This window comes from Phoca vitulina, unplaced genomic scaffold, assembly GCF_004348235.1.
Source record: "Phoca vitulina isolate PV1807 unplaced genomic scaffold, GSC_HSeal_1.0 scaffold7, whole genome shotgun sequence".
Classification (NCBI taxonomy): domain Eukaryota; kingdom Metazoa; phylum Chordata; class Mammalia; order Carnivora; family Phocidae; genus Phoca; species Phoca vitulina.
In genome coordinates this window covers 59,972,195-59,989,928 of record NW_022589710.1, presented here as the reverse complement: position 1 = coordinate 59,989,928, position 17,734 = coordinate 59,972,195, and the positions used below count along the sequence as shown (strand labels likewise).

At 37.6% G+C, this 17,734-nt stretch overlaps 1 protein-coding gene across 2 annotated transcripts in view; it reads left to right on the top strand.

Annotated features, from left to right (window-relative positions):
• TRIP11 (thyroid hormone receptor interactor 11) overlaps positions 1-17,734 on the top strand; it is a 65,466-nt gene that overhangs the window by 18,483 nt on the left and 29,249 nt on the right. For both annotated transcript variants that reach the window (XM_032405799.1, XM_032405800.1), the window contains exons 6-13: positions 535-700; positions 2,350-2,724; positions 4,737-4,777; positions 5,348-5,434; positions 8,675-8,887; positions 9,914-12,934; positions 13,876-14,016; positions 15,278-15,471. In XM_032405799.1, coding sequence (XP_032261690.1) covers positions 535-700; positions 2,350-2,724; positions 4,737-4,777; positions 5,348-5,434; positions 8,675-8,887; positions 9,914-12,934; positions 13,876-14,016; positions 15,278-15,471 — 4,238 coding nt within the window. The remainder of the gene's footprint in view (positions 1-534; positions 701-2,349; positions 2,725-4,736; positions 4,778-5,347; positions 5,435-8,674; positions 8,888-9,913; positions 12,935-13,875; positions 14,017-15,277; positions 15,472-17,734) is intronic.

Here is a 17,734-nt window from a genome sequence, read left to right as displayed (position 1 = left end):
AAAACCACCTCTGGCTAAGTAAAGCAAAAGAGGATTTACTGGAAGGACCCAGGGTAGTCTGTCCCCAGGATTAAAAGAAGAATTGAGCATTCTGGTCTTGGGCAGGACAGGAATGGAAATAGGATCAGGGATCTAGATAGTGGGACACAGTGGACAGACTTTTCTGGGTGCAGCTATCACATTGCTTGTGGTCCTAACAATTTCCTTTTTTGAAGGACTAAGCTCAAGATCCAGATTCCTTAGGAGAGAGACTGGTGGTCTTAACTTGGGTAGCCAAGATATTTTTACTCATCTTTTGTTTCATTTTTTTTCTTGCTGGTATTCTCTCATTAAAGTAGAAAAACTGTTCTTAAGACCCAAGAAAGGAAAGAGTAGAATTTTTCAGATTTGTCCAGATTTGGGGCCTGTGTTTAAATTCTTTACAGCCTTAGCATGTTCAGAGAATTATTTTTAATACAGGCTTTTGCACAACAATGAAATGGCTAGGTATGTCATTGATTATAAATGTAGTTAACCTTGTTTTTATTTTTTAAGGAACTCAAACAGACTCGAAGTCAGGAAATCGATGACCATCAACATGAAATGTCAGTTTTACAAAATGCATACCAGCAGAAATTGACAGAAATAAGTCGTCGTCATCGAGAAGAATTAAGTGACTATGAAGAACGAATTGAAGAACTGGAGAACTTGTTACAACAAGGTTGTTAGTTTTTGTTTTTTTAAGATTTTATTTATTTATTTGAGAGAACGAAAGAACACAAGGGGAGGAAGGGCAGAGGGAGAAGCAGGCTCCCCACTGGGCAGAGAGCCCAACTCGGGGCTCGATCCCAGGACCCTGAGATCATGACTTGAGCCAAAGGCAGCCGCTTAACGCACTGAGCCCCCCAGGCACCCCAAGGTTGTTCGTTTTATTAACTTAATGGATTAGATGACAATTAAATGACAAGCCTAGTACTGTAAGACCAACACACTGATGTAAACTTGGACTACATTCTAAAGAATGAGTGAATGACTAGTTTTTTCATCTGCCTGAGATTTGCGATGGCCTCACTGTTGCAAGATTATGCAGAAATGGTAAGGTCCTTTTGCCTTTGTGGCAAATAGTTACAATATATAGATTTTTTTGCATTGTTTGGTGATGATACTTTGGTAATAAATGATTAGAAATATTTTCACTTTCTTTCAAACTCATATACATAGGTGTTTTAGTAGTTGATTCAAATAATATTTTTCCTCAACTATTTATTTAAAAATGCTTTATTATGGGTGTGCCTGGCTGGCTTAGTCAGTGGAGTGTGTAACTCTTAATCTTGGGATCATGAGTTTAGTCCCACATTGAGGATAGAGATTACTTAAAAAAAATCTAAAATAAAAATGCTTTATTTTGGTAACTTAACTTTTTAAAAGACTTTCTTTTCATAACAAAATTGAGAAGGAAGTACAGAGATTTCCCCTACCCTTACACATGCATAGCCACCCCCACTATCACTATTACTCATCAGAATGGTATATTTTTTACCAAAGATGAACCTACATTGACAGATCATGATCCCTCAAAGTGTGTAGTTTACCTTAGAGTTCACTCTTGGTGTTGTACATTCTCTGGGTTGGGCAGACATATGATATATATTCATCATTATAATATACAGAGTAGTTTCAGTGTTCTAAAAATCCTTTATGCTCTGCCTACTCACCTCCCACCCACCCTCCCCCACAGTCTTTTTACTGTCTCTATTGTTTTGCCTTTTCCAGAACGTCACATAGTTGGAATCATACAGTATGTAGCCTTTTCAGATTGATTTCTTTCACCTAGTAATGTGCATTTGAGTTTTCTCCATGTTTTTTCATGGCTTGATACCTTAGTTCTTTTTAATGCCGAATAGTATTCCATTGCCTGAATGTACCACAGTTTATCCGTTCACCTACTGAAGGACATCTTTGCTTCCAAGTTTTGGCAGTTATGAATGAAGCTGCTATAAATATCATTGTTCAGGTTTTCATGTGGATAAGAGGTTTCAATTCCTTTGAGTAAATACTGGGGAGTGCAATTGCTGATCATATGTTAAGGGTGTAAAACTGCTGAACTATCTTCCAAAAGTGGCTCTATTTTGCATTTCGCCAGCAATGAATGCGAGTTCTTATTGCTCCACATGCTCACCAGCATTTGGTGGTGTGAGTGTTCTGAATTTTGGCCATTTTAATTGGAGTGTAATGATATCTCATTGTTGTCTTAACTTTTGAAGATTTTTCAAGTTCTCAAGTCTGTTAAATCTCTTGGTCGTATATAGCAAGCTACTTATCTCTTGGTAGTTGACATTGGCTGTCCTTGATTTTCTGTTTATGTTCTAGGTGGCTCAGGAATTGTAATAACTGATCACTCGAAAATCCATGAGATGCAAAAAACTATACAGGATCTACAAAATGAAAAAGTAGCGTCTATAAAAAGAATTGAAGAACTTGAGGATAAAATAAAAGACATAAATAAAAAATTATCTTCTGCAGAAAATGACAGGGAGATTTTGAGGAAGGAACAAGAACGCCTAAATGTTGAAAACAGACAAATAACAGAAGAATGTGAAAGCTGGAAACTGGAATGTAGGAAATTGCAGCCTGAGGCTGTGAAGCAAAGTGATACTGTGATAGAAAAAGAACAAATCCTTCCACAGAGTACATCGGTGGGAGAGGGAGCGCTCAAACTGCAGCGAGCACTGTCTGGTGTAAAAGGTTTGGAACTCACCTATGACTGGTGTTTTATTGCATATTAGTTTTTAGAGACAGACTGAGTACTTTATGAAAGTGGAGTATTCATGTAATTGACTGTAGAAGTGGAATAGAATTGTTTGGTTTTGGATTCAGTGCCATAATTAATGGATCACAAATAGGAATTTTCTACTAAAAAGTCTTCATTGTTGGCTGGATGTCTCTCAGCCTCCCTTTCTCATCCTTTAAGTAGTTACATGGAACTCATTGATGTAGGAGGCCATGTAGATTTCTGAGAAATGTATATATAGTTATTTATTGGGAGGAGGTATGGGCCTATTTCTGTTATGCATAGAACCAGATACTTTCTGAAACTCTAGGTTCCAGACCCTCCGATGAGGGAATGCAGCCTTCCTTTTTCAAAATTCTGTATTTCATTTTGAAATGATGTCCTGTATCTAAGCAGACATGAGAGTGATAAGAGCCATAGGTCCTTCACCATTTTCCATGCTCAAGATGATACTTAGTTACCTGTGTTGTGTGTTAGAAAAAGTAAGTTATTAAATGAAATAGGCCAAACACCGGTGTTCATTCATGCCAGGAACACGTAATGGGAGCTCTTAGCTGTGAAGATGTATTTTATTTTGTACTTTTGTCTTCTCACAATATAAACTCTCACTTTATGAACTGTTTCATTGCTGCTCTGGAGGTTTCTAGCCCTTGTGTGCTGTGTTCCCCCCACCCCTTGGCTAGTTGTTTATCGTGAGCTCCTGACCTGGATGGCCAACTCTATAAACTCCAATTAGAGTTAGGTTCAAAGTCACCATGTCCTCCTCCTCCTCTTCCTCTCCTTACCTTGGTGATTTACCAGAAAATTTGAAGTCATCACCTAGCATGTCCTGTAAGTTCTATTTCCTTAGCTTCTCTGGTTCAGTAATATTTCAGGATTGTACCCCAGAGGAGCTCTAGGGTTTCTTAGAAGGGCCTCAGTCCTGGGAGCTGCCATGAAGGCAAAGAGAAGACCATTCACTAGGGTTCTAGACTTCTCTCTCATTTGACTTCCAAGTAGCTCTGCTCCTTTCAAAATACATTTTTCCATTTATTTAGCATATTGGATGACTCATATGGGTTTATTTGCTTTCTTTTCTTTTTCTTTTTTTTTTTTTTTTTTAAGGTTTTATTTATTTGACAGAGAGAGATACAGCGAGAGAGGGAACACAAGCAGGGGGAGTGGGAGAGGGAGAAGCAGGCTTCCTGCAGAGCAGGGAGCCTGATGCGGGGCTCGATCCCAGGACCCTGGGATCATGACCTGAGCTAAAGACAGACCCTTAATGACTGAGCCACCCAAGCGCCCCGGTTTATTTGCTTTAAAAACAAATTTGCTGCCTTAGTCCTTCTTCCTCTTTTTCCCACTTCCATTGCCACTGAAAAACTTCAGCCAGTCATAATTTCTTTTGCCTGGTTATCTATAGCCGTTTCTTTTCTTTCTTTCTTTCTTTTTTAAAGATTTTATTTATTTGTTTATTTGTCCTAGAACCACTTCTGTATGTGGATCTATCTGTAATACCAGCTTGAATGGTCTTTTTATCTGTTGTCATGTCTAAGTCATTTTAGAGAGTTGAGAGATTATTTTATCGTTGTGGTATAAATATACATTTTTGTCTTTAACCATTTCCCCCCAATCTCAGTCCCTTTACTGTTTCCTGCTACACAAACTAATCAACTCATTTTGAAACATTGTTATTAATGTTTTTATCAAGGCAATAACTTATAACTCATCCGCAATACAATTATAATTCTTCTATGGTTCCATAGGACTGCATTTAATGGAGCGTCTAACTGGCATTTATATTTTGATTTCTTTGATACAGTCAAATAGAAATATAAAACAACAAAAATGCATTTCACTACGAACCATTTGGGCTTGCTGATTGTGCCTCTAAATAAATTTTACTTTGTTTTTTTCCTGAGTTCAATATAGGAGGTAATTATTAAGTTGAAGAATTTTAATGTCAGATTCATTGTTGTTTTTACAGATGCTGAAAATGAAATTTTGAGACTGAGTAATTTGAACCAGGTAAACTAATTTTAAAGAGAAAAAGCTTTTGGCTTTGATTTATCAAGAAAAAATATTTTGATTATTGTAATTGCTTGTTTTGTGTTTTTTACAAATTCACATGAACTTATCCTAGGAACTTGCATCTTAGTAATTTTATGTTTGCTGATTAATAACAAACTTTTTGAATCATAAATTGACATAATTTTAAAAGTTACATAATTTAAAAATGCAAGTATATCACTTTCAAGATTAATTTGACAGACATTATGTTTATAGACAGTGGAAGCAGATTTTCCACCACAGTGAGGAATGCATTTTGATTTCTCTGAAGGAATTCAGAGTTGCTTCTATTACTAATGATTACAGGCTATTTTGTAAATGTATTTATATATTTTTTGAAATATAATAAAATTCTAAGAATATTTATAAAATGAGTGACTGGCTTTAGATGGTCCAGTGTTGCATGCCTATAATTTTTATGTATCACTAGAAGAATAATGCTGAGTACAAATGCACAATAGTACAGCTCACCTACTTTTTTGTAAACTTGAAATTTATCTGAAAAAATACTGTTTTAACATTTTTTAGGATAACAGTCTCGTTGAAGACAATTTGAAACTTAAAATGCATGTTGAAACTTTAGAAAAACAGAAGTCCTTATTGAGTCAAGAAAAGGTAGGTACAGTAAAAATGGGGGCAGAATTAAAATGTGTGTATTACAGGTCACAGCCAAGGGCCAGTTTATATCAGAATGGAATGTTTAGGTCTTGAGAGTCCTGAGGATAAAACTGGTGTCATTGATGCTTGTCAGACCAGGATGAGGTATTTGGGCAAAGTTCAAAGTATGAGAGGCTGGCCAGAGTTCACATTTACAGATAAGACAGCCAGTAGGCATACAGTAGGAGCAAAAAAGATAGGTAAAGACTCTGTTTTGGTTTCCGATGAAGTCCGGACAGCAGCAACATACACAGGTGGTTCTAGAGTCTGGAGTGGCCGTAGTGGCATCCTACAGAATCTACTAACTGCTCGAATGTCCTGGAACGTATCTAGTGTGGTGGAATTTCTTAGTGGTGAGGGATGAAGAGGGATACGTTCTCAGTGGTAGAGATAGAATCTTTGTGTATATTGGTAGCAGGGTTGGAATGTAATGCAGTGTTGGGGATGGGGAAAGGTATTTTTATGTTTATAGTACTCGGGGATAATTCCCTGGCTAAGACAGGTGCTTAAATGCAGGATAGTTCTAAGCTGGTATTATGAAGTTATATGCCCGTGTCTTAACTCAATTGAAAAAATTAATTTTTAAAAAATAATACATATTCACTGATGTACAAATTCAGTAATTCATATGGAAAACCTTTAGATGGTACAAATGGAGTATCCTTTGCACCTCTTTTGGTTGACCTCTTTTCCAAAGACAATCTTTTTTTAAATTTTTTTTTTAAGATTTTATTTACTTCTTTGAAAGGGGAGAGAGCGAGAGTGAGCAAGAGAACACACAAGCAGGGGGAAGGGTAGAGGGACAGGCAGACTCCCTGCTGAGCAGGGAGCCTGATGCAGGTCTCGATCCCAATCATGACATGAGCTGAAGGCAGACGCTTAACCGACTGAGCCACACAGGTGCCTCTGAAGGCAGTCTTTCTTACCGGTTTCTTGTATGTCCATCCTTCCAGACTACACTTATGTATGTATGATTATATAAATAGCTTTAAAAAAAATACAACTGTTAGCATACTATACATACTATTCATGTATACCTTAACGTATTTTCAGCATCCTTCCACATTAGCATATACGCAGTGTTTCTCAAAGGGATGTTATCAGCATGGAAATTTCTTAGTTTTATGCACTGTTGTATGCATTGTGGGATCCTTGCCCCCACCCTTTCTATCTACTAAAAGCCAGTGTCTCCTACACTTTTTAATTCTTTTTTTTTTTTTTTTTTTTTTTTTTAAAGATTTTATTTATTTATTTGAGACAGAGAGAGAGAGCACATGAGAGGGGTGAGGGTCATAGGGAGAAGCAGGCTCCCTGCCGAGCAGGGAGCCCGATGCGGGACTCGATCCAGGGACTCCAGGATCATGACCTGAGCCGAAGGCAGTCGCTTAACCAACTGAGCCACCCAGGCGCCCTTCACTTTTTAATTCTTATATTATCTATATTTTCTCTGCTCTTTTCTGCTCCCTTTGCATTCTGCTCCTTTCTCTATAGAACTCTCCTAGGTGTACTTCGTAGTTTGCAGATCTCTGCGCATATCTGATAGATCTGTAACTTTGCCGTGATATTTTTGGATTCTGTAGCCAGGCCTGATAGCTGTTGCTCCTTTCTTTGATGTTAAGTAATCTTTCATAACTTGTCCTTTAATTTTCTCTGATACGGGTCTGCTCACTGCTTAAGAATGCCAAACGTACCTGCAAGGCCGTGCATGTTCTTAACATCTACCTGAGAAAAAACTTGTGATTCTCCTGATTGAACATATAACTATTTTTTTTAATTTAAATTCAATTAGCCAACATAGTATGTCGTTAGTTTCAGATGTAGGGTTCAGTAATTCATCAGTTGCATGTAACACCCAGTGCCTGTCACATCACGTGCCCTCCTTAATGCCCATCACCCAGTTACCCCATCCCCCCAACCATGTCCCTTCGCACATATAACTTTAGAAAGGCATAAGAGAATGCTGTTTTCATCAACTGTAGTTCAGAATAAACTTTTGAATTGGAATTAAAAGGAGAACCGTGAGGCAGATGTTCTAGTTTTCACTGGTCTGTTTGTGAGGTATGTATAGTCTCTTTATTTGTAGAAATTTAAGATTCTTAATTTGCTTTAAAGTAGATTCCATAGAAGTTTGATATTTCTCTATCGGTGAAAGAAGGCTTTAAACTCTTGTTGTATCACAAACATCACAATCAGGTTGAAACAGTGTTGGAGCATAGAGAACTGTCCCACTTCTGGAGTTTGGAGGAAAAGCATTAAATACCAGTAGAACAGAACATAAAATATAGTTTAAAAATCATATATAGATAGCTAGATCTGTAAGACTGTTAAGAGTTGAGGAAGGGGAACCTAGTCTCTGCTCAGGTTGGTTGGCAAAGGAAGGAAGGAGCCTACTTTCTTGGGTCAAAGAAAAGTTTCATGTGCTGACAGGAGCCAGTAATAAGGGAAATTCCTTTAATGAAGGAAAAGAAGCCTTTTGTTTTCTAATTAGTGAATGAATGTTGATTTTTATAGATGTTTATTTAGTTTATGGTTGTTGGTGACTGGACATTAGGGAATGGAAGTGCAGAGAGCTGGGAGACTCAGAACATTTTGAAGAGTGTGTGTGGGGCAAGAGAAGCAGCAGACAGAAGGGAAGCAGTGGTGGGAGTGGGATCAGGAAGGCTCCCAAATGGGAAAGTTTTTGTATAAAGAAGCTGGAGCTGGATGAACTTTAACAGTCATTCCATCTTGTCTTGGTGTTACAGAAATGTTTTTCTTGAAGCTACACATAAAATTGCACATGAGTGAAGGCTGTGATTTGTTGAATTTTTATTTATTATTTATTTTAAAGATTTTATTTATTTATTTGACAGAGAGAGAGAGAGCGAGAGAGGGAACACAAGCAGGGGGAGTGGGTGAGGGAGAAGCAGGCTTCCCGCCGAGCAGGGAGCCCGACGTGGGGCTCGATCCCAGGACTCTAGGATCACGACCTGAGCCGAAGGCAGACGCTTAACGACTGAGCCACCCCGGCGCCCCGAATTGTCGAATGTTATGTATCGTTGTGGAAGTCTTATTCAGTGATGTTTCCGACACAGGCATCTGAGAATAGATTCCCAAGTTTTGTTTATATATATATATGCAATTCTTTTTTTTTAAATCTTTCAGTGTCTTCTTTCAGTTGACAGTATATGTTGTTTTTCCCCCTTTTTATTATTTAAGGAAGAGCTTCAGCTATCACTTTTAAAATTGAACAGTGAGTATGAAGTAATTAAAAGTACAGCTGCGAGAGATATGGATTTGAATTCAACATTACACGACTTAAGACTGACTTTGGAGGCAAAGGAGCAGGAACTTAATCAGAGTCTCACTGAGAAGGAAATACTTGTAGCTGAGTTAGAGGAATTGGACAGACAGAACCAAGAAGCTACAAAGGTAACACGATGTGAAAACCAGAGCTCTTCTCAGTACACTGAACACTGGAGTAACAAGTGAAAGTGATGGGTGTGATTTAAACATGTGATTTAATTAATATTTTGCTTCATTGATAATCTAATCATACAGGTTGACAAACTTTTTCTGTAAAGGGTTAGATAGTAAATATTCTTTTTTTTTTTTTTTTTTAAAAGATTTTATTTATTTATTTGAGAGAGAGAGAATGAGAGAGAGCACATAAGAGGGGTGAGGGTCAGAGGAAGAAGCAGACTCCCTGCCGAGCAGGGAGCCCGATGCGGGACTCGATCCCGGGACTCCAGGATCATGACCTGAGCCGAAGGCAGTCGCTTAACCAACTGAGCCACCCAGGCGCCCTAGATAGTAAATATTCTTTGGCTCTGCAGGCCATATAGTCGTCTCAGTTGTACTCAGCTCCGCTCTTGTGACATGTAAACAATGAGCATGGCTGTAGCCTAGTAAGACTTGATCTACAAAAACAGGTGGCTGGCCGGGTTTGGCTCACGGGCTGTATGACTCCTACCCCAGTGTTGAAGAGTTGGAAATGAGCAACATACGTCATGTACCTTCTCTGGCTTTAAGTTCTAGTCTCTAATGAAATTGATTTGCTGTAAGATGTTAGTAATTTTGTTGGGATTAAATGATGGGATTTAAAAAAAAGATTTATTTATTAGAGAGAGTGTGTGGGTGTGCACATGAGCAGGACAAGGGACAGAGGGAGGGAGAGTCTCAAGCCGACTCCACATTGAGTTTGGAGCCTGACGTGGGGCTCGATGCCACGACCCTGAGATCATGACCTGAGCCGAAACCCAAGAGTCGGAGGCTTAACCAACTGCGCCACCCAGGTGCTCCTAAATATTGGGGTTTTTTTAAAAAGTATTGTTTTAAGAAGGATTAGATGTATCTGAGGATTATTCTTCTATTATTTATGACATTTTACAAAATTTTTGTTAGGTACTAAAATGAGAGAGTGTCTTAAAGTTACCATACAAATTATTTTTCTTTCAGCACATGATTCTGATAAAAGATCAGCTATCAAAACAACAAAATGAGGGAGACAGCATCATTAGTAAACTGAGAAAAGATCTAAATGATGAGAACAGGAGAGTCCATCAACTTGAAGATGATAAAATGAACATGACTAAAGAGCTAGATGTGCAGAAAGAGAAGTTAGTTCAAAGTGAACTTGTCCTAAATGATTTGCATTTAGCCAAGCAGAAGCTTGAGGAGAAAGTAGAAGATTTAGTAGATCAGCTAAATAAATCACAAGAAAGTAATTTAAACATGCAGAAGGAGAACTGTGGACTTAAGGAACATATTAAACAAAATGAGGAAGAGCTTTCTAGAGTCAGGGATGAGTTAACTCAGTCTCTAAATCGCGACTCTGGCAGTGATTTTAAGGATGACTTACTTAAAGAAAGGGAAGCCGAAGTCAGAAATTTAAAGCAAAATCTTTCAGAAATAGAAAAGCTCAATGACAATTTAAACAAAGTTGCTTTTGATCTCAAAATGGAGAATGAAAAGTTGGTTTTAGCATGTGAGGATGTAAGACATCAGTTGGAAGAATCCATTGCTGGTAGCAATCAGATTTCTCTGGAAAGAAACACTCTTGTGGAGGCTGTAAAAATGGAAAAAGGACAGTTAGAAGCAGAATTGAGTCGGGCTGAACAGAGGCTGTTGGAAGAAGCCAGTAAGCACGAGCAGACGATTATAGAACTGTCAAAGGCACATGATTTGAGCACCTCTGCTTTACAGCTGGAACAGCAGCATTTAATGAAACTCAGTCAAGAGAAAGACTTTGAAATAGCAGAACTCAAAAAGAACATTGAACAAATGGATACTCATCATCAAGAAACCAAGGAAATTTTGTCATCTAGTTTAGAAGAGCAGAAGCACTTAACACAACTTATAAGTGAGAAGGAAATTTTTATTGAAAAACTTAAAGAAAGAAGTTCAGAGCTTCAGGAGGAATTAGATAAATATACTGAGGCCTTAAGAAAAAATGAAATTTTGAAGCAAACCATGGAGGAAAAAGACAGAAGTCTTGGGTCCATGAAAGAAGAAAACAATCATCTAAAAGAAGAACTGGAGCGGCTCCGGGAGCAGCAGAGTCGAGCTGCACCTGTGGTGGAGCCCAAACCCCTTGACAGTGTTACTGAGCTAGAGTCTGAGGTGTTGCAACTGAATATTATAAAGGGGAATCTTGAGGAGGAGATAAAACATCATCAGAAGATTATTGAAGATCAAAACCAGAGTAAAATGCAGCTGCTTCAGTCTCTACAGGAACAGAAGAAGGAAATGGATGAATTTAAGTGCCAGCATGAGCAGATGAATGTCACCCACACCCAACTCTTCTTAGAGAAAGATGAGGAGATTAAGAATTTGCAAAAAACAGTTGAACAAATCAAAACCCAGTTGCGTGAAGAAAGACAGGGCGTTCAAACGGAGAATTGTGAGATCTTTCAAGAAACGAAAGTACAGAGCCTTAACATAGAAAATGGTAGTGAAAAGCATGATTTATCTAAAGCCGAAACTGAGAGATTAGTAAAAGGAATAAAAGAACGAGAATTGGAGATTAAACTTCTAAATGAAAAGAATATATCTTTAACGAAACAGATTGATCAGCTGTCCAAAGATGAGGTTGGTAAACTCACTCAGATCATCCAGCAGAAAGACTTGGAGATACAAGCTCTTCACGCTAGAATTTCTTCGGCTTCCTACACCCAGGATGTTGTCTACCTTCAGCAGCAGCTGCAGGCCTACGCTATGGAGAGAGAACAGGTATTAGCTGTTTTGAGTGAGAAGACTAGGGAAAATAGCCACCTGAAAACGGAATACCACAAAATGATGGATGTCGTTGCTGCCAAAGAGGCAGCTCTCGTGAAGCTGCAAGATGAAAATAAAAAATTGTCCACTAGATCTGAAGGTGGTGGCCAAGAAATGTTTAGAGAAACTGTTCAGAATTTATCACGTATCATTCGAGAAAAAGACATTGAGATAGATGCATTAAGTCAGAAATGCCAGACCTTATTGACGGTTTTACAAACATCCAGCACTGGGAATGAGGTTGGAGGTGTTAACAGCAATCAGTTTGAGGAGCTTCTACAGGAACGCGACAAATTAAAACAACAAGTGAAGAAGATGGAAGAGTGGAAACAGCAGGTGATGACCACGGTCCAGAATATGCAGCACGAGTCTGCCCAGCTTCAGGAGGAACTCCATCAGCTTCAGGCACAAGTTTTGGTTGACAGTGATAATAATTCTAAATTACAAGTGGACTACACTGGCCTGATCCAAAGTTATGAGCAGAATGAAACCAAACTCAAAAATTTTGGGCAGGAGCTAGCACAGGTTCAGCACAGCATAGGGCAGCTGTGCAGTACCAAAGATCTTCTTTTAGGAAAACTTGATATTATTTCACCTCAGCTCTCCTCCGGATCATCGCCTCCTTCCCAGCCAGCAGAGTCTCTTGGGACAGTTAAGCCCGATACATTGAGGGAGTCTTCCACGCAGGAGCTAGAAGAGCTGAGAAAGTCACTGCAGGAAAGAGATGCAACAATTAAAACGCTCCAGGAAAATAATCACAGGTTGTCTGATTCGATTGCTGCCACCTCAGAGCTAGAAAGAAAAGAACAGGAACAGACGGATTCAGAAATTAAGCAGCTAAAGGAGAAACAAGATGTCTTACAAAAGTCACTTAAGGAGAAAGACCTCTTAATCAAAGCCAAAAGTGATCAGGTGCTTTCTTTAAATGAAAATTTCACCAACAAAGTGAATGAAAATGAACTTTTGAGGCAGGCAGTAACCAACCTGAAGGAGCGGATACTAATTTTAGAAATGGACATTTGCAAACTAAAAGAAGAAAATGAAAAAATAGTCCAAACAACCAGGGAAAAGGAAACAGAGTATCAAGCATTACAGGAGACTAATACAAAGTTTTCCATGATGCTTCGAGAAAAAGAGTTTGAGTGCCATTCAATGAAGGAAAAGGCTCTCGCGTTTGAGCAGCTCCTGAAAGAAAAAGAGCAGGTATGTTGGGGATGGAATTGTATACAGGAAAATTGGGGTGGAGAAGATTTTCCAGTGGGTTGATTACTTTATAGATAATTATGTTTGAACGGGAATGTGAAGTTGTTCGTTCAGAAATACTCATTTCAGGGTTTTATGAAATTTTCCTCAAAGGTACCTGGAGGTTTCGCCCCTAAATTACTAGATCTTTCCAAACATTTTTAGCAACAGGTTAATTTAAATAGAAAAAAAGACTTTAGTAGCAATTAATATTTTTCTTTAGAAAACAGAAGTGTTGAAATGACTTCCCTGTCTTTTCTTTGCCAGTGACTTGTACTTTCTGAGGAACAGTTGTGCAGGCCTGATGAATGAACGCACACACACATCACTCTCTCTCATACTCTTTTGATTGATTTTGGGATCTGTGAACACTTTGTTGTATAGGGTAAATTTGAAGAGATTGTGTCTTTTGAATTAAAACCTTTTTTTTAAAAAAGATTTTATTTGAGAGTGAGAGAGAGAATTCTTTAATTTTGTCTTCCAGAATAGTTTATTTGAAAAGTTGGAAAGATAATAGAGTTCCCATATGCCTCACACCCAGTTTCCCTTGTTTATTAACATCTTAGATTACTATGCTATACTTGTAACAACGAGTTCACGAATATTGATATATTACTATTAACTGAAGTTCCTACTTTTTTTTAAATTCCTTAATTTTTTTTTTTTTTTTTTACCAAAAAAATTACCAAATGTCTTTTTTCTGTTCAGGATGCCATCCAGGATAACACATTATATATTTAGTTGTCATGTCTCCTTAGGCTTCTCTAGACTGACAGTTTCTCAGACTCTGTTTTTGATGATCTTGTTATGGTTAACTGTATCTCAAAATTAATTATTTAATGAAGAAAATGTGTCTTTTTAAATGTGTTTTTCTTAAGGCTAAAGTTATTTCTTTCCAAAAGGGCAAGACTGGGGAGTTAAATCAGCTTTTAAATGCAGTTAAATCAATGCAGGAGAAGACAGTTAAGTTTCAACAGGAGAGAGACCAGGTCATGTTGGCCCTGAAACAGAAACAAATGGAAAACAGTGCTTTACAGAATGAGGTATGCTTTTACTCTAAAGAAATTGATTCAAGCAATAAGCTTAGTAATTGTTAAGAAAACTAGAATGAATTATTAAAATTAATTTCTCTCTTAGGTGATTTTTTCTCAGTCTTCCTCCGATGTGTTATATTGTAGGATCTTGACCTCCCAGAGTATATATTATTTCAGTTTTCAGAAGTGAAAACCATGGCATATCTTGGGTATAAAAAAAAATTTCCCATTGATGCAATCACTGTAGAAAACAGTATGTAGGTTCCTCAAAAAATTAAACATAGAAATACCATATAGTCCAGTAGTCCATTACTGAGTATTTACCCTCCAAAAATGAAAACACTAGTTCAGAAAGGTACATGCATCCTCATGTTTACTGAGCTAAGATAGGGAAGCCACCTAAGCATCCATTGATAGATGAATGAATAAAGAAGTAGTGTATAAATGGAATATTACTCATCCGTAAAAAGGAATGAGATCTTGCTATTTGCAACAACATGGTTGGACCTGGAGGGTGTATTATGCTAAGTGAAATAAGTCAGACAGAAAAAGGAAAATACTGTGTGATTTCACTTATGTGGAATCTAAAAAAACAGTGAAACAGAGACAGAATCATAAACATGGGGAACAAACTGGTGGTTGCTAGCAGGAAGGGATTTAGGGAAGATGAGCAAAATAGGTCAAGGGGATTAAGAGGTAAAATTTTCTAGTTATAAATAAGTCAAATAAGGGCTGAAAAATACATCATAGTGAATATAGTCAATAAATTATAATAATGTATGATGACATGATAACTACACTTACCGTGGTGAGCAGAGCGTAACATGTAGAATTGTTGAATCACTATGTTGTATACTTGAAACTAGTATAATATTGTCAAATACACTTCAGTTTAAAAAAAAAAATTCTCACCCATAACGTATGAAAAAATGAGATTTTTACTGAAAAAGTGGCCTGTCACAAAGAGCCTTGTACTTGGTACAATTCCATTTTTCATTATAGCCACAGGGAATGAGCTCTTACAAAATAAAACTTCCAGATGAAAAGTCAAGTTGAAACTGTAAAAAAAAAAAAAAAAAAAAAAAAAAAAGAAAAGTCAAGTTGATTTTTGGAGACTTTTTTCCTAATATAAATACATCTTGCAATATGAGTAATTAGTATATAATTAATATACTTCAGTAATGGGCAAAAGATTTGATAACAAAGTGGCTTGTAGAGGGGAAAGGGGAACATTTTATAGAAGAAAAATAAAGAGGTGTCCTCTGCCTAGGTTCAACATTTACGCGACAAAGAATTACGCTTAAACCAGGAGCTAGAGAGATTGCGTAACCATCTTTTAGAATCAGAGGATTCTTACACACGCGAAGCTTTGGCTGCAGAAGATAGAGAGGCCAAACTGAGAAAGAAAGTCACAGTATTGGAGGAAAAGCTAGTTTCATCTTCCAATGCAATGGAAAATGCAAGGTAACTTTTCCCTGTTTTTAGCCCTCACATTAGTTGAACACTTCTTGAGTGTCAGAATCAGTAAGCATTTTTCCTGGCTTACCTCAATTTACTCTTATGAAATTCACTATCTCCAAATGACAGATGAAGATACTAAGGGTAAAGAGGTTTAGTAAGCTGCCCAAGGTCAGACGCAGAGTATGTGTTTCATGTTCGGGTCTGTAACTCTTGACCAGATCTGGCTCAAACAGCTCTCTCTGAATCTGTCTTTTCTTTTTTCCTTTTTAAAAAAAATAATTTTATTTCTTTATTATTATTATTTACTTTTTATTATAAGTGTACTAACTACCACCCTAGATAATTGCCTCTCACTGTTTTAAGAGTTTAGACTTAAATTCTGATTTTCTTTTTTTTTTTTTTTCTCCTGACGGATTTTAATTGACTTTGTCATGCTCCCAAAGAACTAATTTGACATACGTGGTTTTATTCGTGGTCAAATGATCTAAGGTTGAATAAAGTTTGGATATTAGAAGGGAGAGAGTAAAGGAAGTAGCAAGGTAGGGGTACCTGGGTGGCTCAGTCGTTAAGCGTCTGCCTTCGACTCAGGTCATGATCCCAGAGTCCTGGGATCAAGCCCTGCATCGGGCTCCCTGCTCCGCGGGAGGGCTGCTTCTCCCTCTCCCACTCCCCCTGCTTGGGTTCCTGCTCTTGCTGTCTTTCTCTCTGTCAAATAAATAAAATCTTTATTTAAAAAAAAAAAAAAGGAAGTAACAAGATGAAGACCTAAGTCAGTATGAATTAGCTCTTGGTTTGTTGGAACTTTTGAATTACTAGGTCCCTGCTTCTATATTTTTATTTTATTTTTACTAGAGTACCAGTTTATTATAAAAGGCCTTAACTCAGGGAACAGCAGATGGAAGAGATAGGTAGGGCAAGGCATGGGGTAGGGATGCAGAGCTTCCAGCTCCCTCCCAGCAGGCAGCCCTCTCTACATCTCCCAGTGCTCACCAGCCTGGAAGCTTTCCAAACCCTCTCCTTGTGAGGTTTTATGGAGGCTTCATTACGGAGGCATGATTGATTCCTTACTTATGTATTTTAACATTTTATTTCTCTCAGTAAAATCTATTTTCTTGGGGTGCCAGGGTCCTGGGATTGAGCCCCACATCAGGCTCCCTGCTCAGCGGGGAGCCTCCTTCTCCCTCTCACTCTGCTGCTCTCCCTGCTTGTGCTCTCTCTCTCAAATAAATTAAAAAAAAAAAAAACTTTTAAAAAAATAATGTATTTTCTTTTTTCCCCTTTTTATTATAAAAACCCATTTTGTACTTCAGGAAAATTACATAAACCAAAAAGAACATGAAGTCACAGTCCCATCCAGAGATAATCCTTTTTTTGTGCCTTTGCATGCTTCTTATATATGTATGTATATATTATATATATATTTTTTTTAAGTAGGCCCCCAGGCGGAGTTTGAACTCACGACCCTGAGATCAAGACCTGAACTGAGATCGAGTCGGTTGCTCAACCGACTGAGCCACCCAGGCACCCCATATTATATGTATTTTTAAAAGCAAAATTAAGGTCATACTGTTGATAGTATTTTGTACTCTGCTTCCATACTTGATAATATGAGTATCAGCACATGTTAAGCCATGTTTCTGCATTATCATTTTATGGCTACATAGCATACCATTATTTGGATTTTCCATAACTTCTTTAATCCAGTCATTTATTATCGGATATTTAGAAGTGTTTCAACTTTTCAGAATTACTAAGAAAGCTGTCATGATATCCCAAGATAGGTATTTTTGTGTTGATGACAAATTATTTCCTTAGCTTCAATTTTCAGAAATGGCAGGTCTGGTTCAAAGGGCATTCTTAAAACTTTTGAGATGTACTGCCAAATAATCTTCCAGAAAAATCATGCCCATTTATATTTCCGTTAGTGGTATGTACATCTTTCTGTTTTTCACTGTGTATGATGCTGAGGGAGATACAAGGACGTAGTAGATATTACCTCTGTCTGCAAAGAGATTATAGGCCAGTGGAGACCGTATTTCTGAGGTGAACTCCCACTGCTTTGCAGGGAATATTATTGTACCTTCAGTCTCAGAAAGAAAACTTGTTTAAAATGATAATTAAAACAAGTGATCATTTGTGTATGTGTTTCACATTGGCAGAAATGCCAAAACATTCTCAGGCAATAAAATTAGATAACCTTTCCTTCGAATTTTTGGGTCCTTATTTTCTCTAATTAAAATAGTTTCTGGGCTATCTGCACCCTCAT